The sequence below is a fragment of the Synchiropus splendidus genome, chromosome 16 (genome assembly GCF_027744825.2).
Source record: "Synchiropus splendidus isolate RoL2022-P1 chromosome 16, RoL_Sspl_1.0, whole genome shotgun sequence".
In the NCBI taxonomy this organism is placed as follows: domain Eukaryota; kingdom Metazoa; phylum Chordata; class Actinopteri; order Syngnathiformes; family Callionymidae; genus Synchiropus; species Synchiropus splendidus.
In genome coordinates, this window is record NC_071349.1 from 5,503,047 (window position 1) to 5,526,132 (window position 23,086).

Consider the following 23,086-nt stretch of genomic DNA (forward strand, 5'->3'; position numbering starts at 1 on the left):
GAGCCAGTTCATGACCAGCCTCTCTCTCACACACACGCGCTAAAGCTGGATTACGAGCGACAGCGTCTGGGACATGTGAGTCATTATCACGCACCGACTTGTTTGCTTGCTTGTCTTCCCTTCCGTCGCTCGAGTGTCAGGAGGCAGCAGGTGCAGCGATGGTTCTCAACTCACTCTGAAATGTCCTCGTTTCTGTTCAAGTATACTCTCAGCATTCCATACGGAGTGGTCTCTGATCCGCCAACCTTGGAGTCGCCGAGGAAAACAGCCTGATGCCCCAGCTCTCATAACAATGACAAAAATAGTGTTACCTTGCCTTCTCCTGCCGCTTATCCAGAGTCGGGTCGCAGAGGCAGCATTCGGAGCAGGGAAGCCCAAACTTCCCGGTCCGCACAAACCTCCTCCAGCTCATCCTCCAGCGTTCCCAGGACAGACCAGAGACATAATCTCTCCAGCGAGTCCTGGGTCTTCCCCAGGGTCTCCTCCTGGTAGGACATGCCTGGAACACCTCCCCAGGGAGGGGTCCATGGGGCATCCGGATCAGATGCCCGAGCCACCTCAACTGGTTCCTCTCGATGTGGAGGAGCAGCGGCTCCACCCCGAGCTCCTCCCGGATGACCGAACTCCTCACCCTATCTCTAAGGGTGCGCCCAGCCACCCTGCGGAGGAAACTCATCTCAGCCGCTTGTATCCGCGATCTCATCCTTTCGGTCATGACCCAAAGCTCGTGACCATAGGTGAGGGTGGGAACGTAGATGATCGGTAAATCGAGAGCTTCATCTTGTGACTCAGCTCCCTCTTCACCACAACGGTCCGATACAGCGACCGCATCACTGCTGCCGCTGCACCAACCCGTCTATCAATCTCACGCTCCCCTTTTCTCTCACTTGAGAACAAGACCCCGAGATACTTAAACTCCACCACTCGGGGCAAGAACTCTCCACCGACCCAGAGAGAACAAAAATAGTGTTGTCATTCTAAATCGATGAGGGAGAGGAGGAGAATTTTAAATCAAGCACTTCCCTCATAGATATATTATAACAATACATAGTAATTTTATTTCAAAACTCTACCAGTTCACAGGATTGTGGTCGAGGTCAGTCTGTTTGTAGCTGAATGTATTTTTTGCCAGTCAGCAACAGCTTGGATATTTATATGAATTAAACAGCACAGCTGAAACTAAAAATATGGACGTAATAGAGTGTTCCAAATTGGAAACATTTCCTCTCAGTTGATTTGAATTAAAGGACTGCATCATTTATTTACATGAAAAAAAACAAAAACATTTACAGTCTCATTGCATCAGCTGTGGCCAGCAGTTTCATTATTTCTCTGGTAATTGTCGTCCAACGTTTTCCATCCTCATACACAAAGCGCATTCCCCGAGGTGAAGAGGCAGGCGAATGTTAGATGGGATTTCAGCAACATTATTTCAAATGTCATCCTAAGTGGAGTCAAAATGAGGCTGGATAACATATCATCAGATATGTTATCCAGCCTCATTTTCTGACGTGCGTTTCGGGTTGAAGGCCAACCAAATGGAGAACTCAGTTTTCGCAGGTCAAAGCTGCGCAAAGAGGCTTTGCCCACATTGGCGACGCTTCTCCATCGTCTCCAAATGTTAATCTCGATCGCTTTGGGAAAATGAGGAATCCAGCTGTTCGCTGAGCGAATCACTTCTTTTATCCTCAGGAATTAATTGTCCTTGGACTTGTGATTCTTTATCTTTGGCTTTCTCATGTCTCTGTCTAATGAATTGTCTCGATGATCAGAATGAGAGTCAGCCCATGACTGGCTTCTTCACTGCAATGCTCAGAGGTTACCAGAGATGCTGCAATCGGAGAAATTTCAGTCTCCACTGTTTTCACAGATCCAGCTTCTATCGTCCTCTAAAACCAACCTGGGTTTGATCGCTTCACCAGAAGTCTTTATGACAGGAAAATAATTCACTTTGATGAGCTGCAGCTTTTGTCTTCGCCGTCACAGTTCACGATTGACGAAGAGTGTCCTCTAGTGGCTGTATGAGGCTATTACAACTTGAGAGTTGAATTCTTTCGAAACCAACAGTTGTGGTCTTCTCTTATCGCCTCAATTATTTCTGCCTCGCCACGTGAGAAGGAAGTGGTCAATTCCTGAGGTCCCACATTGCATATTGTGACGGGAGAAAAAGTCATAAATCCCACTTCAATTTTGTGACTGTGGCATCATTCAACAAGGAAACAAATGTGGAAAAGTCTAATTACATTCAACGATGTTATATGCGAAAAATATGTCAGATATTGGTTCATCATATATATATATATATATTGCATTGGACAGTACCGACTCATAAAACATTATGTTATGTATAATATAAGCCATTTTCACTTTATATTATTTATCTTGAAGGAAAAAGAAATTTGAAATATTATTTTTATAAGTAAGTTTTATAAGTACTATTATTTTTAAGTCATATTTAATATTTAATGCAACATTACACTACAACCTTAACTAACAATGGAGAAGGAAATCAGAAAGATAAAAAACAACAACAAAAAACAAAAACAAAAAAATTGTTCATTTTTGGAATTAAAAAATGGACAGCGATTAAAAAAAGATTTTGAATTTCATTAGTAGTTTTGATCTGACTTTATGTTGTCATGTCTGATCTAGAGATTCCGCTAAACACCCACAACCTCATCACAACAACAAGGGCATCGTGATCAAGCAGTCCGGCGTTGAGTATTCTAAGTGGCCAATGAGTTGGTTTCAGTCTCTGCAGAAGTTACCTTCGATAAACCTACACCTATGACCTACACCTTTGAACTGTAACAGAAGCTGGACATTAAACTAACTGAACTAGGTCCATCTACCTCTCTTCTTGCTTGGGTAAAGAAAGCTAACCATGTGATGACATTGGTAGACTGAAGAATGCTTCCTCAATTTTTCAACATCCTTGGGAATTGTCCTTCGACTGACCAGACCAAGTACTGGTGTTGTGCGCTTCTTCCAAGTCCTCACCACTTCATTAGCCAAGTTCCAATAGAGTGAACCAACTGATGGCTTTCATAGGCCGCTCCATGGTGGATTCCCTGACCCCACAGTTCCCAGCCGCCCGTTGTACATTTCATTGTTAACTGGCAGTTGACAATGTCCCTCAAGACATTTGAACCACATAATCTCAAATGACATTTTTTCCTCTTGTACTTCATCTACATTAGGAGCATTCAAAGACACCATGGAGTGTCCACAGTCACCAACAGCAAACAAAAATGACTGGGTGCAATGTTCAGCTGGAAGTCCAGTGTTCAGTTCAGATGTTACGAGACCAACCATCAACATCTGATAAAAGCTGGTGTTCCAACAATCCCAGTCACAGTCGTATCTTAAAACCTCATCCAGCATATCACTGATGCAAAAGAAGAGAACGTTTTGCAAGAAAACAAAATGTTTATTTCTTGTAAACCTCACAGAGCGAGAACGCAGCCAAGGTCAGACAACAGTGTCAACAGTGTCTGTGGGCATAGAAAACAAAAAACAAAACACTTTTTTTTTTACTTTCAACCATCAGTTGACCAAACCACTGTCTAAACTGTTTTCACGACATTTTTTTAATCAAGAGCCAATGACAGCAATCTAGCAAAAGAAATAAAGCTTGTTCATAAACAGTAGGTGAAAACCACACGCACAACAATGACCATTTTCAGATGATGGCCAAAAACCATCCAACGAAAGCAAATTTCCTCTCCGCAGGAAAATGAAACAAAGTCAGAAATGGGAGTTAAAGCAAACTGCTTTAAATTAGCCACTTGGCCAACAGCTGTAAATACTGTAACATTCAAGAAAAAAAAAAGAACTGTAATTTTCTAGTCCCTTACTGGCAACACAGTCTATACAGGCTGCAGTCAGCAGACCTGTTGAAATTTCAGCCAATATATCTGCAGTACATTCTTGGAACACGTTACTAGTGACAGAAGCATTCTTGGCACAAAAAATGGTGATCTGATTTATTATTATTATTATTATTATTATTAGTGGACTGCAACAATTTTGGCTTTGTTTACTTTTTTTTTGCAAGACAACTTGAACGTCAGGAAAATACTGGACCTCTTTGAAGGAATTCTGATAATCATTTTAGCATCATATTTATTTTGAATTCAATGTATTAAATATTACAATAATCCCGATTTTGGAGTCACAACAAAGTAAAAATCATCTATTAAATAATAATAATGTCAGATTGCAGTGCTGTAATATGAATGATGCCATTTTCCAAGGGAACCGACTATGAAGTTATGCCGGCCCAAATTAATCTCCAATGTTCCCAGACTCTCATACTTAAATTCAGTATCAGCTTCTTTTCAGCAGATGAGCATGCAGCAGCTCAGATATAATTTTTGGCGATGAAAAATCAGTTCCTGAAAATGAAGTGGAAATCATAATAACTGAAACCAACAGATCATCTTTGGAGTGGTCCTCCAGATATGCGTCTAAGCCAAATGTGCTTTTCAGTAGCCCAGGACGACAGGTCCACTACCTACCTGACGTTTTCCCTTTCCAACTAAGTCAATTCTCCAGTGCAATATTGTCAAGAGGACCAATCGACTCGGTGGTTAATAGATGTGGGTGCGACATGAGGCATGCTTTTGTTGACTTGCAGGAGCTTAAGCGAGTCAAAATTAGCATTCTGATAAGCTCGAAGGTCCAATAATTCCAACATTGCCAGCTGCCTCACAACAAATTTTTGAAAGGATGTTTTTTTAGACTGTCCTCACTGAAGGCACTGTGATTAGGAGAAGAATTAAAACTTGAATTTCCAGAATGAATCTGCGTCATTCAGCTGTGATCAGGACTTCTACAGAAAGTGTGGCTTGATGTAATCATAACTCCCAGACAGGCCGGTCCATCAAAGCTAACCTCATCCATGAGCACTGTGAATTTGGGTTCTGACAGGACAATGAAGTAAATGTGCTGACTTTGCACTACATTCCTCTGGGTGTACTGGTGTTGCCGTTTTCTCAGGAGGGGGAAATAAATCTGTGGGAGTTTTTAAACCAATTCAAACATAAGATTTTTCACTTAAATCTCAAATGAAGCAGCTATTGCCCATGACCAAGAGCGGGTAACTGGTCGCAGGTGCGCACGCACCCATGAGATGAAGATAAATACCCGAATCTGTGAGGTTTCACTAGACACTTGAGAGAAAATAAATGGGACTTCCTAGATGACATGTGATGTCCATTTAAGTTTTTTTTTGTCTTTTGTTTTAACTACAACAAACACAGTCACACAATACAACATCCTTCTGACCTGGTGAGGAGAAAACAAAAGAAAACCGAGAGATCAACATTCTCAGCCGCAGACATGCCGAGCAGATTGGAGGGTGGTGGGCCTGCAGGGGAAAGTAAAATGGGGGTATGGATGGTAGGTTAGGATCAGAGCGTTCACTTTTTCAGAGGCTGGTAGACGGAGGCGTTGGGATCCAGGCCAGAGGGGTTGGTGTCCATGAACTTGGAGGAGTAGTGGGGGGCCATGGGGGTCATGCTGCTGGTGTCTGCTGTGTAGGAGATGCTCGGCATGACAGCCATCACTTCGGCTATCTTTTGCTTCAGATCTTTTATCTCCTGGTCCTTTTGCATGATCTGACCTGGTAATACGACAAACACAGTCTCAAAGAAAACCAGGGACACTATTATTGTGTCATATTGCAACACGTCTGTGATTTGTCAAGAAAATATGCCACAAACAAGACTGCAGGATTAATGTATTCAGGTTTCCTGTCAGACCTCCAGATGTGTTACTTTGAAATCACAGAAGGCTCAAATAGGAAAGCGAATCAAAAGCTATTAAGACTGACTAAAGACTGCGGGTGGCATAGCATATATACATATACATGACACATGGTACATGATTTTACCTTGTGCAATCTCCAGCTGTCTCTTGGCATCTCCAAGTGCAGAAAAAAGGTCCAGTTTGATCCTGGTTTCTGCACTCAGGCTGTTCTCCAGATGCTGAGTCTTGTCCTGCATTGCTGACAGCGCTGACATCAGCACTTCTGTATCTTTTTCGTTCTCCTTGTATTTATGAAGCTCCTAAGAGATGAACCAGATGAGAAACACAAAGACGGTGAGATTTCATCATCACGGCAGAAGAGAAAGCAGCAACAGATAACAGAGACATAACATATACAACAACAGATACTGAGGTATTGAGGAGAAAAAAACTTAACACACAAAAACCCAACTGAATAATCTGTAAATCTGTCATTTAAGATGCTCAAGAAAGAACTGCCTTTCTACCCCATATAGTTCAGTCTACTCCATCAAGATAGTTAGGCTCCAGACCCTGAAATGTCATTATGTCATGGTGCATTTGAAGCCCTAGAGATTGACAACAATGACACCCTCACCTGAACTTTAAGGTCCAGCTCTCGGATCTGGTCTTCTTTGAGCTTGATGTCCATTGTTAGTTTCTTGCACTCCGTTTCTAACTCTGTGATCCTTCGCCGGAGTGTGTCTGTGCACTCCCCCCTGGATGAAAGAATGGACGTTACATTCAGTAGTAGAGTTCGAAGTGGTACCCCAACATAAGATGCCATACACGGTTACCTTGATGCAGCTGCAAGTGCTACGGCTCGGGCTGCTGTTGCCTCTTCAAGTTTCTTACGCTTCTTTTCTTCTGCGAGCTGTTTCTCTGCAGTGGCCCGAGCCTCCTGTTCTGCTTTGAGTCGCTTCTCCAGCTGACCCACTGCCTGTTTGTCCTTCTGCTTTGCTTGTACAGTGTTATGGAGCCTGAAGTAGCACACACAGCAAAACACCACTGACATACTTGACACACTACCAATGATTCAATACTAAACTGTGCTACCTTGCCCTCCAGTAATCATGCTTGCAACTACTTACTTGTTTTGCAGCAGTTCATTCTCCTGGCGCAACTGGCCCAGCTCAGTGCGTATCGAGCGCTCAGCGCTGCCCAGAGAACCTATCTGGCTGCGCAGGTCTTGCTCCACTTGTCGACTGGCTTGAAGGTCTGCCTTCAGCTTCTTTACATCCTGCTCCAATCTGTTCGAGGTAAGATGGAACAACAGGGAAGCGGCAGGATGGGTCAGAACTTTCAATGTACTATTGGAATACAGACAGGAAAATCACTCATATTTTTGTCATCACAGGAAATTAACAAATGATTTCCAAATGAGCCGATCACTCATTGAAAGTGCTGACCTAATGTTTACGTGTATGTATGTGACTCTATGCACTTCAGTTTCCTCCTGAAAATATATATTGAATGTATAGTATCAAGGTCTTAAACATACAAGAGAGACATAGTGTCGCTTGTTGGACTGGTAACTTGCATAGAATCCTGTTTATCCCAGAAAAAGCGCATGGCAGACATCTTGTCAGCTTGTCTCATGATGCACCCAATCCCCAAGTATCAATAACCAGTACCAATTACTGTACAGCCTCATCCATGACCAATCTTTAATCAGTCAGTTAATGGGCGAGTATGAAAAGAACCCCAGCACACCAGCCCTTCACATCAACTGCAACTTGACCTCTGAAAACATGCTTAAGATTCACCCTGAGACCAAAGCATTCATTATCAAGAGGCTGGAGACCACATCCACTGCTGCGGTGGCAGTCACCTTTAATGTACCTCAGTGGCAAGTACAAAGAATAAGAAAAAGATTTGAAGAGACCAGAGATGTTTTTTACAAGCCCAGGTACCGGAGACCCCGCAAGACAACTGCTTGTGGGCTTGAAAATCTAAGGCAAGACCCTTTTCCACTGCAGCAGAACTCCATTAGGCCCAGTCACCTCAAAAGTCCCTGTGTTAACCAGACCAGTTTGTAGGATTCAGTCACGAAATGGCCTCCATGGTTGAATGAGTGTCCAAAAAACAGCACTAAACCAAAGCAATAAAAAAAAACTGTAGCATTTGCCAAGGCCCACAACCTGCCTAAGGGATGGACCCTGGAAAAGTGGGAGAAGGTGGATTTCTTGGATGAATCTTTGGTCGAATTACATTCCAGCTGTGGCAAATATTGCAGAAAACCAAGTGGAGCCCGCACGGATCTGATCTGTGGCGGAAAACTCATAGTCTGGGGTCACATCCAGTATGGAGGTGTGCGAGACATTTGTAGGGTGGAAGGCAACATCAATAGCCCAAATGTCAAGAGGTATTCGCTACCTCTTACATTCCCAACCACAAACAGGATCACATTTTGCATCAGGATGGTGCTCTCTACATCAAAGTTCCTCAAGGCAAAGAAGATCAAGGTGCTCCAGGACTGACCAACTCAGTCACCAGACATTGAGCATGTCTGGGGTAGAATGAAAGAGGAAGCATGGAAAACTAAACCAAAGAACCTTGATGAATGGCATGCAAGACAGCTTTCTTTGAAATTACTGATGACTCCATCAATAAATTGTATGAATCATTGTCGAATTACATGGATGCAGTCATTCAAGCTCATGGAAGTCGATTAAGATATTAAAGGGATCTCACTAATGTTATATGTTTGTATTTGAAGCCAATTATTTGGTCAATTTTCACTTTACTCTCAGTGGAAAACTTTTGTCTTGCCAAAGTCTGATATTTCTGTGTTCATTAAATGATTAAAAATAGGGATGTTTGAAATGATCAATATTATTAATATGATATTTAAGGATGTTTAACTTTCATATGAACCACTTCTAAAATTAATTGAATAATTAAAAGTCAAGTTATAAGAAGTTGTTTCTACAACACGGATAAGTGACAATACTTTTGTCAGGAACTGTGGTTGGGAGAGGGCGGATTGATGGCAAGGGAAGGGTTTGGAGCTGTGACTGGCTTAGGAACATCTCAGGATCCCTCATCCGAGCGTGACTAATGTGAAGAGAGGCCAGAAGGATACTTCTCCCACCAAAAAACTTGCGTGTTCAACAGAGACTCCTTCAACTATTTGTGTAGACAGCAGATAGGTGACATTATATACAGGCTATTTAAAGCTAAGAAGCCATTATTAACTTCTAGTTTCTCTCACAAAACAGAAAAAAGTATATCATCTTCTATTCTGGCGATAACTTAAAATCCAAACTTTACATAATTTTGAAAGACATAACAACAATATATTTTTTGAAAACAACTAATTTACGTTTCACACAGTTGAAGACCAAAGTAGGTTACTTCCATTGTACCACAAAAAGTTAAATGATTATACTGCCAAAGTGTGTAATTGTTGACATATACAGCAACACATTTCTTCAGTACTGTATGCTGCAAAAGCCACCGGATCCTGATAAACTAACAAATATAATTTCATCCCGCTTATCGTGTTTATTTCTGTGTCACAATCAAGCTCTGATATTGGTACTGAACAAACTGATTCAGCACACACACATCTTTCGTTTACCGTTACTTGTTGGAAGGACCGAGGAAGGCCATATTTTCGCTTTTGTATGTCAGGTTAGAGCTCTCTGTGCTGAAACTTCAGTTTTGGATGATGATAACCATTGTGTGTCTTACCTAACAAGTGCCTCTGGCTTGCTCAGCTGGTTGTTGGGGATACAGTTGTCTGTGGGGTCCTTGTGGGAACCACCTGATGTCCCCTTCCCCACTGCCAACTTGTGTTTCTTCTCATTCTTCCCCGTAGAGGTTGATGATGTGGAGTTGGGCACGCTGCCGTTAGTGGCACTGTGACCGCGGGGTGAGGAGTTGAGTGTTGCAGCATTACTGCTAGCATTTTTGTAGTTCTTCGAGGAGGAGGAAGAGGAAGAGGAAGAGCACGAGGAATTGTTATCCTCTTTAAGCAACAGATTTTCTGTGCTGCCCAACTCTGTGGTCAGTCTCTTGTTGTTCATATGGTTCTCCATGTACTCCATCTCCTGGAGTTTAGAGTCCACTGATGATGGCAGAATGCTGTTGCTATTGTGCTGCTTTTTAGCCTCACCTCCACCTTTCCCTTCTTTACCCTTTTCTCTATACTCCAGTTCTGGGAGTGATGATGTCTTTTTATTAGCAGGAGCACCATTCTGTGACACCGTGGTGGGCTCTGCCTCTTGTATTACCTTAGCTGCAATGACAAAAGCATAAATGAGGAGTGAAAACGAGTCCTGTTTGGCAATTAATAGGGATGCATAATATGAAATATGCTGCTAATTTCTTTTCCATCCTTGAGTTATCGGACTAAAACTTGGCATGGAAAAATGCAAAAACTTTTACAATCAGTGTTACGAGGTGTATCCTTGAACATCCCCAGTAAAAAACAAACTGAACCCAAGAACATATGTGCTTTATATATAATTTCTTATTTGCCATTGGGCACGCAAAAAGGTATGTTTTTTGTTAAGAGGACCTCAGCTGACAGAATAATAAATAATGAAAAATATATTTTGCTTTACTAGATCAAGTCTAGTGTTTGTCCAGAGGAGGGTTTCGGATGGGTCATTGAACTGATCTCTGATGTAGGACCTTTCAACATGATGTGAGTCAGCTAGATCCCAAACTACTAAGACAAGGAACAAGGAACTGTTGTTTGATGTAACCACTCTCACCTCTCTTAACACACATGGTTAGCAGGTTTACAGATGCAGATCCTCGTACACTGTTCTGAGTCAGAACAGCAGAGAAATTGGGTTGTTGGAGATGCTTAGAGAATAAATGCGTATGAAAACTGGCCATCATGTCAAACCTGTGACTGTCTCTCTCCAGTCTGTACTGAATAGTATTTGAACAAACATACACAGCAAGACCGTAACAACAAGCATGTGTTCTTGGTAATTAGAGAGAACGTAGGGGACACTTTGTAGCCAAGCTGCTACTTTTCTCTCCGATACCGTTTGTATGCATGAGACTAATAATGATTTTTATCGCTTCTTTGTAGTAACCTCACAAATTCTTATCCAACCTTTTGAGCTTACCTTCTTCTGCTTCTCGCTCCTGCCTCTGGAGCATCTGTTGTTCTGGAGGCAGAGCTTGCTGCAAGAGCTGCATGTAAAACTCATTCTCCTTCTGCACTTCCTTCTGCTTTCGGAGGCGCATCTTATAACTCACGTAACTCTTGAAGCCAAACCCCAGTGTAACCACTGGGTAGCCAATGCTAGTGAAAGACATAAAAGCACAAATATTAGTAACTCCAATGACTCAACAGGGATGCACAGCACACCTCTTTAATATCACAAAATCACATTTTGTCCGGAATAACATAAGCCTTTTGGCCTTTTAATGCAGAATGAAACCGCAACACAAAAGACAAAAATATGAACATCATTGTGAGACAAAATGTTGATAAAACTGAAAAAGGCTTTTGATGAATACGACTGGCCCATGTCTGTGTTATGATGTGTATCTTTAATTTTAAAAAATGGTAATAAAATGGCCTGTCAGTGTCCAAAGCTACCGTATTTTGGTTCCTAATTTTACATATTTTTTATAGCAAGTGAATATGCCAAATATCCATTGGCCATTAAGCGAACAATGGACAGAGGTGTAATAAACCTATGAAAGCAGATGCCACATTCCCTTCTACTTTAGCTATATGCAAAAAGTGGGGGACCTATATAAGCTAAACCTGAACGGCAAAAGGAATTCTAGGCAGATAACGTTCGGAATGTGGCTGAAAATGGAGCACTAAAATACTGCATTTAAAGATAAATAATGCATTACATCATCCTGCATTGAGCTCATACTGCTACCCTACACTATGCTGACACAGTAAGTACTATACTTTAGCATGTCTTTCAGCCGTTAACAACATTGCATTACCAGGGAACACAGAACAATGACTCACCAGTGGGCTGCAAATGGTCGGCACAAGTCTACATGGAAGTTTTTGAGGTCTTTGAATCTAATTGCCGCCTCTATATAGACAAAGAGTATCCACAGAGACACGGTGGGGAGGCAGACACCCCTCTCTAAGGGAACCAAGAGGAACAAATATTAGGATCATCCAAAACCATCAAAAATGAGTCATCTCATTGAGACTAGATTTTAGATTTTAAACTGCAAATAACATTCTTCCCATTTAGTCTTGAGCTACATCATGTTATATATTACTGGAGTCATGTTCATCTATTATCTAATTGTGTGTTACTGTGGAACTCCTCCGTATCGGTGGGTCCTGGACTTGTATGCGATATTAATATCCACATAACATAGACCAGGGGTGTTGAATATCTATGATGGAAAAAGGTTGGATCGCTAGTACTCCCTCCCCCAACTGGCACTACGATTTTAAATCTGACACCTGGCCTTTGCACAACACAACAGGGATACTACTAAATCAGACTGACAACTAATCCAGGGTGCAGTAGGCACACGTTAAACACATGTGAACACTTATGCTTCTTCGTCAGACAAGTGAGCTTGCTTGAGCACCACACTGCCAATATTTGTATGTGACACAAAACAAATCACAATTTTCCTGTCATCGTCTCTGATTTTGGAAAAGTATCACATTTATGCTATCACACATGACAGTGAAACCTCACCCACCCCTTGTGAAAGATGGTCTCAAAACATTGAAGTGATCATTGAGCTCCAGAAGCTATTTCAAATAAAAAAATGTACTTTGATGATTATGACAATAATGCGGGTTGAATACATTTTTCAAACACAAGTAACTAGGACAATCCCCATTTTTCAGTGTCCATTTTTATCTGAAAAAATTCCAGCTTCACTTTGAATGAGCTGTATGACCCCCTTGATTTGTGGTTGTAGAGATTTCGTTTGGCACACAGCGTATGTATCTGATTTACACATGTACTTTCATGTGGTCACAAGAGAGGTGATGTAAGCTGAGTGGGTTGACACCCATGTCATGACGGTCCATGGCCTGAGTAATGGTCTCTCTGTCACAGCTCCAATAAGCAATGTAATGATCAAATTTTATCTTAGCGGCTTAAATCCTGCTGGTCTTCAGAAAACTACGCAGCACACTGCATTATACAGAAGAATAGCGTCTTACCTGTGTGCCAGACGTACTGCACCCACACATATGTACTGGCAGCAAAGAACAGCCATTGCACAGGGATGAAGAGGAGACAAATGATGTCCGAGGTAAATGCCACACACACGAAGAATACTGAGAAGGCCTGTTGTGGTAAGAGACAAACAGTTCACATTAATTTTGCAGTCCCTAAGGTGTCAAAATAATATACGAATACCGTAATATGTGAGAACAATAAGTGGTTATAAGTGCTTAAATCGGAATTCTGAAAGAACATTGTCTCATTTTAGCCTTTGTTGCAGGAAAAAAACAAGGAAGAACAGGAGCAATAGTGCAGACATTTATGTGTGTTACTGAACTAAGGGAAGTGAAGTATTCAAATTCTTTGGTCAGAGAAGGTTGAATGTTTTCGTACATGAGATGGAAAAGCAACACAGTTGGTGTAATGCAGAAAAAATATGTTGAATTAATGTAATTATCACACCACAACAAACAACTACATACCAGCCCCTGGTATCTGAAGGAGTCGTACACGCTCCTGATGAAGAGCCAGAATGGCCAGAGGTATTCAAACCTGAACTCCAGAACAAAGTCTGCAAGTAGCACCAGTGCCCACACCACCAGGAACTTCAGGTACAGGAAGGTACTACAACAACAAAACAGGAGGTTTACTTCACATATTGTATAGTTAAAGCATTCCACAAACATTTCAATGACTTAGGTGATAACAAAACCGTTGATATCCACTTCGTAAATCATTGATAAGTGGCATTGCTTTACATCCTGCGATTGAAGGAACTGATAACACCACAGTAAATACCAGATCTTTCTTTTAACAAGAGCTCTGACATTATCAAGTCAAACTTTTCTCTCACAAAACATCGCTCATCAGCTAGTCAAAGAGTAAACTCAACTGTACACTTGCATCTTCTATGGGGTGAATTATTCCTTATTACTGTGTTGTCTTAAAGGGTTCTAATCAGGTTTATCTGACGGAATACATATCAGTACATTAGTGTTTATACTAGAAAATATGCGTGAAAACAAATACAAATACAAACTTGCCTCAAACCATGTTTACGCACACAAACAGGACCCATGTCTTAGAGTGGCCTGTATTTTTATTGAATAAAGCACTGTGCTTTGTGTGTGCAAATTTAGATTAATGAAATTAATAGGCTGCAAAAATGTAAGGCAATTTAAGAAGATGAGAAGTGACACAAAGCTCAGGAGCTTTTCTGTCATCAAAGCAGACTTCAAATTTGATAGGGGACCTTTTCAATAATTCAAAGATTGTCATTTTTCTCATTTGAGGATGCCACGTTTCTACTTGCTGCCCTTTCCAACTGGTTTGAAGGATACAAAACTACTAGCTATCCGTAACAATAACCAGCTAAGTACTGTGTTCAAAACAAACCTGCCTCATTTCAGGCTACCAACTGACGACAAATAAGACAACCTACAGTATATATGTGCACATTACATACATACATACAACACTACACAGCTAAGGCATAGCTAGCATCAGTAATTACCTTATATAGAATAAAGCATATTTTTAATAGTTGGCGCACATCCTGTACTGTGGCTAGATGAAAGATAGTGTATAGGCAGCACATGAATTAACACTGATATGAAAACGCTCTAGTATAGTGGGAAATGACACTTGATGTGTATCAAAACAGGCCGTTTCGTGGCCTAGCGCTAAAGCTGCTAGCTAACCCAGCGAAAACATGTACTCTGCTATCAGCTCGAGCCGCTAGTTAGCTATTGGACTGATAATTCATTTGTTTCAGTAGCAACGCTAAAAGGGCCCAGTGTTTTCGTTAGTTTTTAGCCGACAACATTCACATTCGTTGGTCTCCATTATTGTCGTGAGGAAGACCCCTACGTCAGGCTCCGTTCAAGTTACCTGCCGTATATACCCTCGGTGATTCGGTTCCGTTTTAATGGCCGTCGGAGTTTGCTGCAGTCCGCATTGCGCCGCTTCATCCTCCTCCGCTTGGCTTTGGCCTTCGAATGACCACTGTAATCTTATCCAGTTTTCTTGAGTGTACAGACAATGATAATAAATGAAGTGCTTTGGGATATGTCGCTGTTATTAATCCCCCCCACTAGAAACAAAGAAATAAATAAAGGACTCGCTTCGGGAACCTCCTCTTTTGCTGTTAGCGCAGACTCAATAAGCCCATACCGCGCTGTGTTTTACGGGTTTCCAGTTGCTAGACGGCTGGGATGTCCAATCGCTCTATCCGCCGAGGGATCTCGCTTTGACGGATACAGCGACGGGCCATTTACGTTGCTCGGTGACCGGCGGATCACTTCCTCTCTGCCAAAGACGAGCAGAGGAGAGAAAGGGGGCGGAGCTGCTGTACGTGGAGCGGCGAAAAGCTGGGCCAATCAGATTGTTTGTGGACAAATGGGGAATCAATGATTGACCAAACAGCTCACTGAAGAGGCGGGGTTACTGCTTTCAACGTTTGCTCCTTCCGTCTTTTTTAATATTAAGTGGACACAACAAGAATCAAACAAAGAAAAGGCGTATCAGAAGCTTCTCGTTATTAATTCTAACTCTATTTTTGTTTTGCGTTTTTATACTTTTTACTCTGAGATACAATCCTCTTATCTTTGTTGGCTCAATTACACGTCACTTTGTGTGGCGAAAATTCGCATATATCTTTTCTACTGATTATGACGAAATAAAGAGTGTTTTTCTCTCAATTTACTGACTTTTTATGTTTATCTCCAGCTGTTTTTTTTGTATTTATACTTATAGTAAACTCATACTTTAGAATTCCCTCACTAGAGGTCAGTGTTTTCAAACTTCCTTCTGGACAAACGCGATTGGTCGATGTTGAAGCTGAAGCTGACCTTTCACGTGAAGCAAAAGGTTGTGGTCACCCTGGACAATTCATCAATCCATTTAGGGCACACATAGACATTTATTAGGCCTAGAACGAGGGATTAAATTTCTTACGAGGGACCATATTACCAGATAAACAGATGGCGTGAAGGAAGACAACAATTAATACTAAATATAATTAATATGTTCAACAAATAAGGATAATAGTAGGTGGGATTTAAGATTCATAAAATACTTCAATATGCACTTCATAAAAAACAACAACATATAATCAATAAGTAAATACATTAAAGTCAAACTAATTTTGAATAATTATATACAACAAAAAATAATAAATTGTTGGCCTGCCAAAAGTTGAAAACACTTCAGGTTCTGTTGACCTTAGATTACGAACAAAAACATTTCATGGGTTGGGCTCATCTTCAGTCTCCAAATGGCACGTGTCTGCTCCACCAGAAATGTGCAGAGAAGCACTTCAATGGCTCCCCAGTACGCACCCAGCCTGCGTTCTCGTCTGGCTCCTCTGCTGCTCTTTATTCAAATCGGATTCATTTTCATGTTTTATTTTTGCATTGAGATTGACAACAATATAAATGCAAATGAGACTCCGTTTAGAGAGTTTTATGCAGGTGAGTAACAGAATGATGGGGGCGAATGAGAGAACATCACATTTAGACATAGAAATGTAGTGTTAGCCTCCAGGGAGGGGCATCTCTGTTGGACACTGATAAGCTTGTGTGGTTGAACGGTGGAAATGTCTCCTCACAATTCTGTCACAACTTGAGTATCTGAGCATTATAGAATCTTTTTTTACACAGAGTACCAGGATGTGAATGTGATGGTGATCGCAGGTTTTGGCTTTCTGAGCGCCTTTCCAGTACGATATAGCTTCAGTTCCTGTGGATTCAACCTCCTAGTCGCTGCCGTGTCCACTCAGTGGGCGATCATTCTCAATGGTATTGACTCCTGGTTCTATAGAGGAAAGATTAGAGTCAACTTAAAAAGGTAAACTGTATGTAACTAAGTTCACTCATTTTAAAATTCAAATATTGGGTTTGATGGTAGTTTTCAAACACAGCTTGGTAGTTGCAGAAATGTGTGCACTCTCCGCTCTCATTTCAATTGGGGCACTTATGGGGAAAGCCAACCCTGTCCAACTCGTCCTCATGGGCCTGCTGGAGGTCTCCGGTTTTGTCCTCAATAAATGGCTTCTCCAGACTTTGCTTGAAGTAAGCCACATTTGCCCTTCTGCTTTTTTAAAAATTAAATTATGTCAGAAGCTACAGGTACATGCACAGACTTCTTCAGTTTCTATGACTAAAATATCATAAAAAAAACGTGTCACAATACATTTGGGCAGAATTGATTTTAAATTGAATTTCTTTAAGAATTTAAGAATGAGGGGTAAAAAAAGCTCCAGCAAAAAGTGTACATTTCTCATGCAGGGACAAGAGGCTTGTGCTTGAGCACCACTGGAAGTATATCTGTGCATGTGCCTGAGTAACAATATTGAATTATTCTATTTAATTGTTTTTTTTAATCAATGCCACTGCTTTCGTTTCCATCTAGATTTGGCATAAACTCACCAGTGATCTTAAATTATGATCCTCAGGTACCACTGTTCCACAGCATCATGCTGCTCCATATATTCGGCGCATTCTTCGGGTTAACGGTGACCTGGCTCCTATACAGACCTGCATCAGAACAACCATTGGAGAAGGAGAAGCTGGGGCAGAAAACAGGACTTTTCTCTTTCTTCGGTGCGCAAATGTTGAACTGACCTCGCTGAAATAAGTTCTGTCTTTTCTTGTCCGGTAATTTCAACAAACATATGGAAATTTCGAATTACGTCATAGATTAAAAAAAAAAAAAGTTAATACAATACAAATCAAATGTTTTGAGTTGGTAGAGCATTACTGAAATGTTGTGTGTCTCCACATGATGGATTGATGAGTTTTAGATCTAAAATAATAACTTGCTTGACCATCAGCAATCTTCCATCTTGTCCTTCAGGCACCCTGCTCCTTTGGATGTTTTGGCCCAGTTTTAACTCCATCCTTGTGGACCACCGTCTTCCTGGAAGGAAACTGAGTGCAGTGTGTGCCACGTACTTGGCTCTCGCTGTCAGTGCGGTGACTTCAGCTGGTGTGTCAATGCTCTCAAGTCCACAAGGAAAAGTCAATCCAGTACGGTTCTATTTTACTTCAGTGAGCCATTGATTTTCTTTCATTGCTTGTTTGCACTCTTTACCAGGTTCAACTACAGTCATGCATCTTTGCGGTGGCGTTGGGGATTTCTTTGCCAGTGGTCCGTGAGCCTTGGGAGGCCATGACAATTGGATTTCTGGCTGCTGCAATGTCGTCAGCAGGCTACAGCTATCTAAAGGTTCTGTCCACTTTCTTCAGATATTTTGATATGTTAACTTGACAATGTCTTGTTTTCCAGGCGTACATGGTCTTAGCATTAAAATGTCATGACACCTGTGCTGTGTTGAGCACTCATGCAGTTCCTGGTCTATTTGGATGGATGGCACATCTCCTGTTGCAGATCAGAGACTCTGATGATCACACTATGTAACAGAAACACTGTCTCCATGATAATGATGCTGTAGGTGTGTCATGAAATATAAATGAAGTATTGTTACAGGGCAATTCGGTTTGCTGTATTCCACATCAGTGGCCTGCTCATTACCATAGCGATGAGTTTGGCCATGGGAGTTATCACAGGTACCAGAAAATCCTCTGACTTGGTTTCAACTAACAAAAACAAAGCTAAATGTAATGACTTGTCTGTGACAGGGGTGATTCTGAAGGCAAACCTGTGGAGACCACCACAGGACAGGAAGTGCTTTGATGACCAGGCCTATTGGGTGGTACATAAAGCTGTTTCATATCTGCTGTAATTCAAACAGAAATTCATGATGACTTTGCTTTTCAGTTTCCAAACCTTGCAGTCCGCAAGTAAGAAGACAACATATGTCCATGAAATCCCTGCTTGCACCTAACTAATGGAATAAATAACACAGTTCTTGGCTCAGTTTCTTTGTTTAATGCATCATGTAGAACAAACACTGAGTCTGTGATAAGAAATTAAATACAAGGAAATAAAACCAACCTTCACACACATCACCCTGCCCATGTGAAACCATTAAAGACTACAGGTTAGCATCGTGAAATAAGACACGTACAGCAATAAACCAAGATAACTGCGAAGCGGGCGACCAGACTGTTTCAGTAAGATAAACAAATAAAGCATTTTGTCTCATAAAAACAGTGAGGCAGACTCTCTACTGCCAGAGATCCTCTGTTCGGCCGAACTTGAACACCAAACCCCTGAAGAAGAAAAACCATAATGTGAGGCTTTAAAATGAAGTTTAAGTTAAAATGAAGTGCTATAAGTAACTCACCCAAAGAAGATAAAGGCGTTTTGGAAGAAGACGGCGATGCCAGGGTAGACGATTTTGGCCCCTAAATGACACAAAAGGTTCCACAGTGGGTGGGTGTTTAGGAATTGATCAGCCAGCCACAGATTCTAGCAATGCATAAGATAAAAATGACATTCAAAGAACACAGACAAAACAGATGTGCTTCTGGCCTGACAATACACAGAGCAAAGAAAAAAAAGTGTCAAAATTGAGGAACCACTTCAGACCAAATACATGTCCTTACAAAATATCCAACTCCATACTGACTAGCAGTAGCTATGCTCACATACTGGCAAATCCCTGACCACACGCACCATAGCTCCAGGAGGCGCAAGCCATGTGCCTAAGAAAATACATTTGATCACTAACCATCTGCGCATGGTTCCTTGATGCTAAAAATGGTCTCCATTCCTCTATTTTATTTAAAGTATAGTATTCACATGAATGACACCCTCAGATCTGGAGGTTCTGCTCCTCGCCTACACACCGTAAAAAACAAACAAACTGTAGTTTCACCAAAATCCATCATTTAACAACAATACCGAGAACCATGGGGTCAATTAAAACAAGAGAAAGTGTTCGCACCACGGACCCTTGAACACAAAACAAGGGAAACCTACACCTACACCACAATGACAATTGTCAAATGGAAATTTTTGCATCTAGTCTTTCAGGAGATTGGCAGCGTTGGTGGAGTTGCGGACACGCGGTTGAAAACAAGGCTCAATATTTTGGTGGCATGAAGCTTGATGTCCATAAGAACACATTTCATAGCCGGATCATTGTATAAGCTGCAGGGTTCAGGCCACAAGAAAAAATCCAGAATTTATGGTAAGTAGGGATGGGCAACGTGGACAAAAAAAATATCATGATATCATGTTGTCATTTTGGTGATAACGATAATTAACAGGAGACATACATTTTCATTCTATTACATACATTCTATTACATACGTCGGACACACTACAGTCTCTCTTGAAACTGTTTGATGATGACAATTGGCAGTTGATCCAAAATCATTGTTTGTTTATGTATAAATATAATAGTTAACAAATGTAGAGATGAGAATCTCAATGTTTTACATTTCACAACCGAGTCGTGTCTGTCAGACTGCTCTGCCAGTTTTATTTAGGGGTTAAACTGAGCTGTCTGTCTGCTGTCCCGTCTCTTAACGGTTTACTTTAACTATGGACCCATTTGGACACATTTCCTAGATGCTCGTGAACCAAAGTCCACCAAACCTTCCACAACTGCCACATGCCGGCTCACTAACACTGTGGAGCAGGAGAGCGCCGTCATGGTCTCATCGTATCTATGTATGCAAGTCCAATGCAGCATTGTGCATTGCAGTGTGTCGTGTGTGGTTATCGAATTAAGCATGACATGCAGAATTCTAATCGGTGGGATTGTTTTCTGTGGTATATCGCGAACGATATGATATCACCTTGACCCTAATGGTAAGTAATCTATTTTAATTGGTATAACGCACAATCGAAGAAAAGTGTAAACGGAAAAAGACACACATCGATCTAAGAGAAATGCTGTGTAATTGTTTTATGCTCATATGTTCTTGGATATGGTTTCGCTCGTTATTTCATGAGGGAAATCTGATGACTTACCAGGAACAACAAATCCTCCAAAGAGAATCCACATCGAAGCAATGAGTGAGCCGAAAGCCAGCATAAAACCGATGAAGAGCCAAACTCGAGCACCTACAAGAAGAGATGAGATAGGAGTTTTAGAGTGAGTCTTCTTGGTCTTAAACATAGATACAATAGAAATTCAGTTATACAAACCGGTCTGTCCCATGCAGCCTTCACTGTAGCTGTCTCCTCTCACCTGACCATTGGACACGGCATTGATCCTGGAAAACACATACCAAGAATTGCATATCTGTAAGATTACACTTTATCAGGTATAATAAAGTCCCCCGAAAGTACAGTAGTCTTGATCGTCTCATTATTACAGCGGGATTATTAAAAAAAGGTTAATAAATCACAAGGTAATTTTCAAGATTAACTCACATTAGGAACGCCAGTGTGGCGATGACTCCACAGGTGTGGTAGGCATGATGGAACACTTCCTCAGTTGGATATTTCACTGCTGCATCAATGATGATCCACCAACCCGTGAAGAACTGCAGAAATGGAGGATTAATTGCACAGCACACACAGGCACGTGCACACACCGCACACACAGACGCAGATAAACTACATTTGATAATCATTTTGGAAAAACCTTTTGACCAGTCTGGTTAAGAACTTGAAGTGTAATCTCAATCACGTCACTGAGATTGCTGGTGTTGATAAAACAGAGGTCATATTAGGTCACTATTACATCGCAATGAGCTCCTCACCTTTCAAAATTCACAACATTCATCAAAAAAATATGTCAACATATATGTGAACGAGGCAGTTGTCAGAACTACTGTAAATCACCTCTTTTTATACAGGGGTTCGAAAATTCATTTTCTCTAGAAAACATTAGTGGAACTTCGGATGATATGCCAACCACAGAACTATCACAAAGAACCCTGAATAATTCGTTTTACTTGTATGATGACACATCGTATATATCAGTAGTACCTGAAGGAAGTTGGTGTTCGCATTTCTCATATTATAACTTTTTTTCTACGGATGGCTGGCCTTTGTGTTCTGTGGGATCTATCTTTAACAAATGAGCATAAAAGACATTGGTGGCAGAATCATGCAGCCCCAGATATGTGTGTGGGAAAACGCTTCTCTTCTTAGCCCTTAAGGAGTTCAATGACCCACCAGAACTCCGGCAGCAATTGATGCGATGGTGTTCCGTCTCTCCCCCCAGTCCACATTGCACTCACAGTCTCCGCACCGGATCCCGTCCAGAAAACCTGACATGACTGCGGAAATGGTGCAAACATCGAGCAACGAGAATCGACAACACCGTTCCCAGGAATACATTGGTATTTACTGTATATCCCAGCAATGATCGCAGAGCTACTCGGACAGAAAAAAACAAAACAATGGACACCTTTGTGCGCAGTAGCTTAACAGAATAGATGCAGCTGAACAAGTCATAATGTCGCGATCACAATAACACGCTTATAAACAATCGAAGCCTTGTATATTCTTTCTTTCACGATAAAAAACACGAACTTCTTTGTTCTTAGCTTCAAGACTAGCGAAACATTCCTTACCGCTGCCGTCTTTCTCGTCAAGTCGTTAGAATATCGCACAGGACAACGCCGATAATAGGGACACCGACATCGATCATTAGCTTTACTTCAAAGCAATACCAGTTTTAACAAAAAATATTACCTTTATTGGATCTGGTTTTGATATGGACCCCCCTTGGTTAAGCCTCGCTTTACTTCCGAGTGAGCTAAGCAAGCGCATGCGCAGTTCTTCTACGCCCATGAGAAACGCCAACGTCGGTGCGTTCAAGTGCGTTGGGATAAAATTCATGCCACTCTCATTTAAATTGTGATCTTTTAACCACTCATTATTTTACGAATATGCTTTCTTTTTTCTTGATTACATGAACGCACAAAATCTCCACTTATTTCGCCTAAGAACACGACACAACTTAATGCAACTTTAGACTACTGTTCGCGATTCTTAGTTCGCGTTATTCTTTGAAGTACGTTGCACCCTGTGGTTCTCAGATGAAAGTCAATAAAAGGTCTTTATTATTTTGTTGAATACAAATCTTCCGTTTGTTAAAGCTCCCTCAGTTAAATTATCGCATTAATTCATTGGGACACTTATCAGTAAACAGTTGACAGTTTGGCAGTATATTTGAGTCTATTCCCAGCTTTTCCTGTAAGGAAACGTTTAATGCATTTCCATTAACAACATCTTCACATTGAATGGTAAAACATCACACCATCAATAGAAACATCCAAACCTTTTAT

General features: G+C 41.2%; 3 protein-coding genes across 5 annotated transcripts; 1 reads left to right on the forward strand and 2 right to left on the reverse strand.

The window, feature by feature from the left end:
* Positions 1–3,419: 3,419 nt before the first annotated feature.
* maco1b (macoilin 1b) lies at positions 3,420–15,401 on the reverse strand. The gene is made up of 11 exons (XM_053845840.1): positions 14,820–15,401; positions 13,412–13,553; positions 12,926–13,052; positions 11,750–11,873; positions 10,881–11,059; positions 9,487–10,033; positions 6,882–7,040; positions 6,588–6,770; positions 6,389–6,509; positions 5,897–6,071; positions 3,420–5,626 (listed from the first exon to the last, which is right to left on the reverse strand). Exons 1-11 carry the CDS (start codon positions 14,897–14,899, stop codon positions 5,424–5,426), a joined length of 2,040 nt encoding a protein of 679 aa, XP_053701815.1. The 5' UTR covers positions 14,900–15,401; the 3' UTR covers positions 3,420–5,423.
* An 842-nt stretch (positions 15,402–16,243) lies between these two features.
* rhd (Rh blood group, D antigen) lies at positions 16,244–18,801 on the forward strand. The gene is made up of 10 exons (XM_053845841.1): positions 16,244–16,399; positions 16,589–16,775; positions 16,849–16,999; positions 17,383–17,530; positions 17,784–17,956; positions 18,024–18,155; positions 18,216–18,343; positions 18,417–18,496; positions 18,569–18,642; positions 18,708–18,801. Exons 1-10 carry the CDS (start codon positions 16,249–16,251, stop codon positions 18,732–18,734), a joined length of 1,251 nt encoding a protein of 416 aa, XP_053701816.1. The 5' UTR covers positions 16,244–16,248; the 3' UTR covers positions 18,735–18,801.
* tmem50a (transmembrane protein 50A) lies at positions 18,787–22,749 on the reverse strand. Of its 3 annotated transcripts, none has more exons than XM_053845853.1 (7): positions 22,491–22,749; positions 21,969–22,072; positions 21,219–21,331; positions 20,991–21,058; positions 20,814–20,906; positions 19,177–19,237; positions 18,787–19,102 (listed from the first exon to the last, which is right to left on the reverse strand). In XM_053845853.1, the coding sequence occupies exons 2-7, from the start codon at positions 22,068–22,070 to the stop codon at positions 19,057–19,059; spliced, it is 483 nt and encodes a 160-aa protein (XP_053701828.1). In that variant the 5' UTR covers positions 22,071–22,072; positions 22,491–22,749; the 3' UTR covers positions 18,787–19,056. The 3 variants fall into 3 exon arrangements, with proteins under 3 accessions (XP_053701828.1, XP_053701829.1, XP_053701827.1); XM_053845854.1 differs by having other exon boundaries at positions 22,370–22,534; XM_053845852.1 differs by lacking the exon at positions 22,491–22,749 and having other exon boundaries at positions 21,969–22,476.
* Positions 22,750–23,086: the final 337 nt, after the last annotated feature.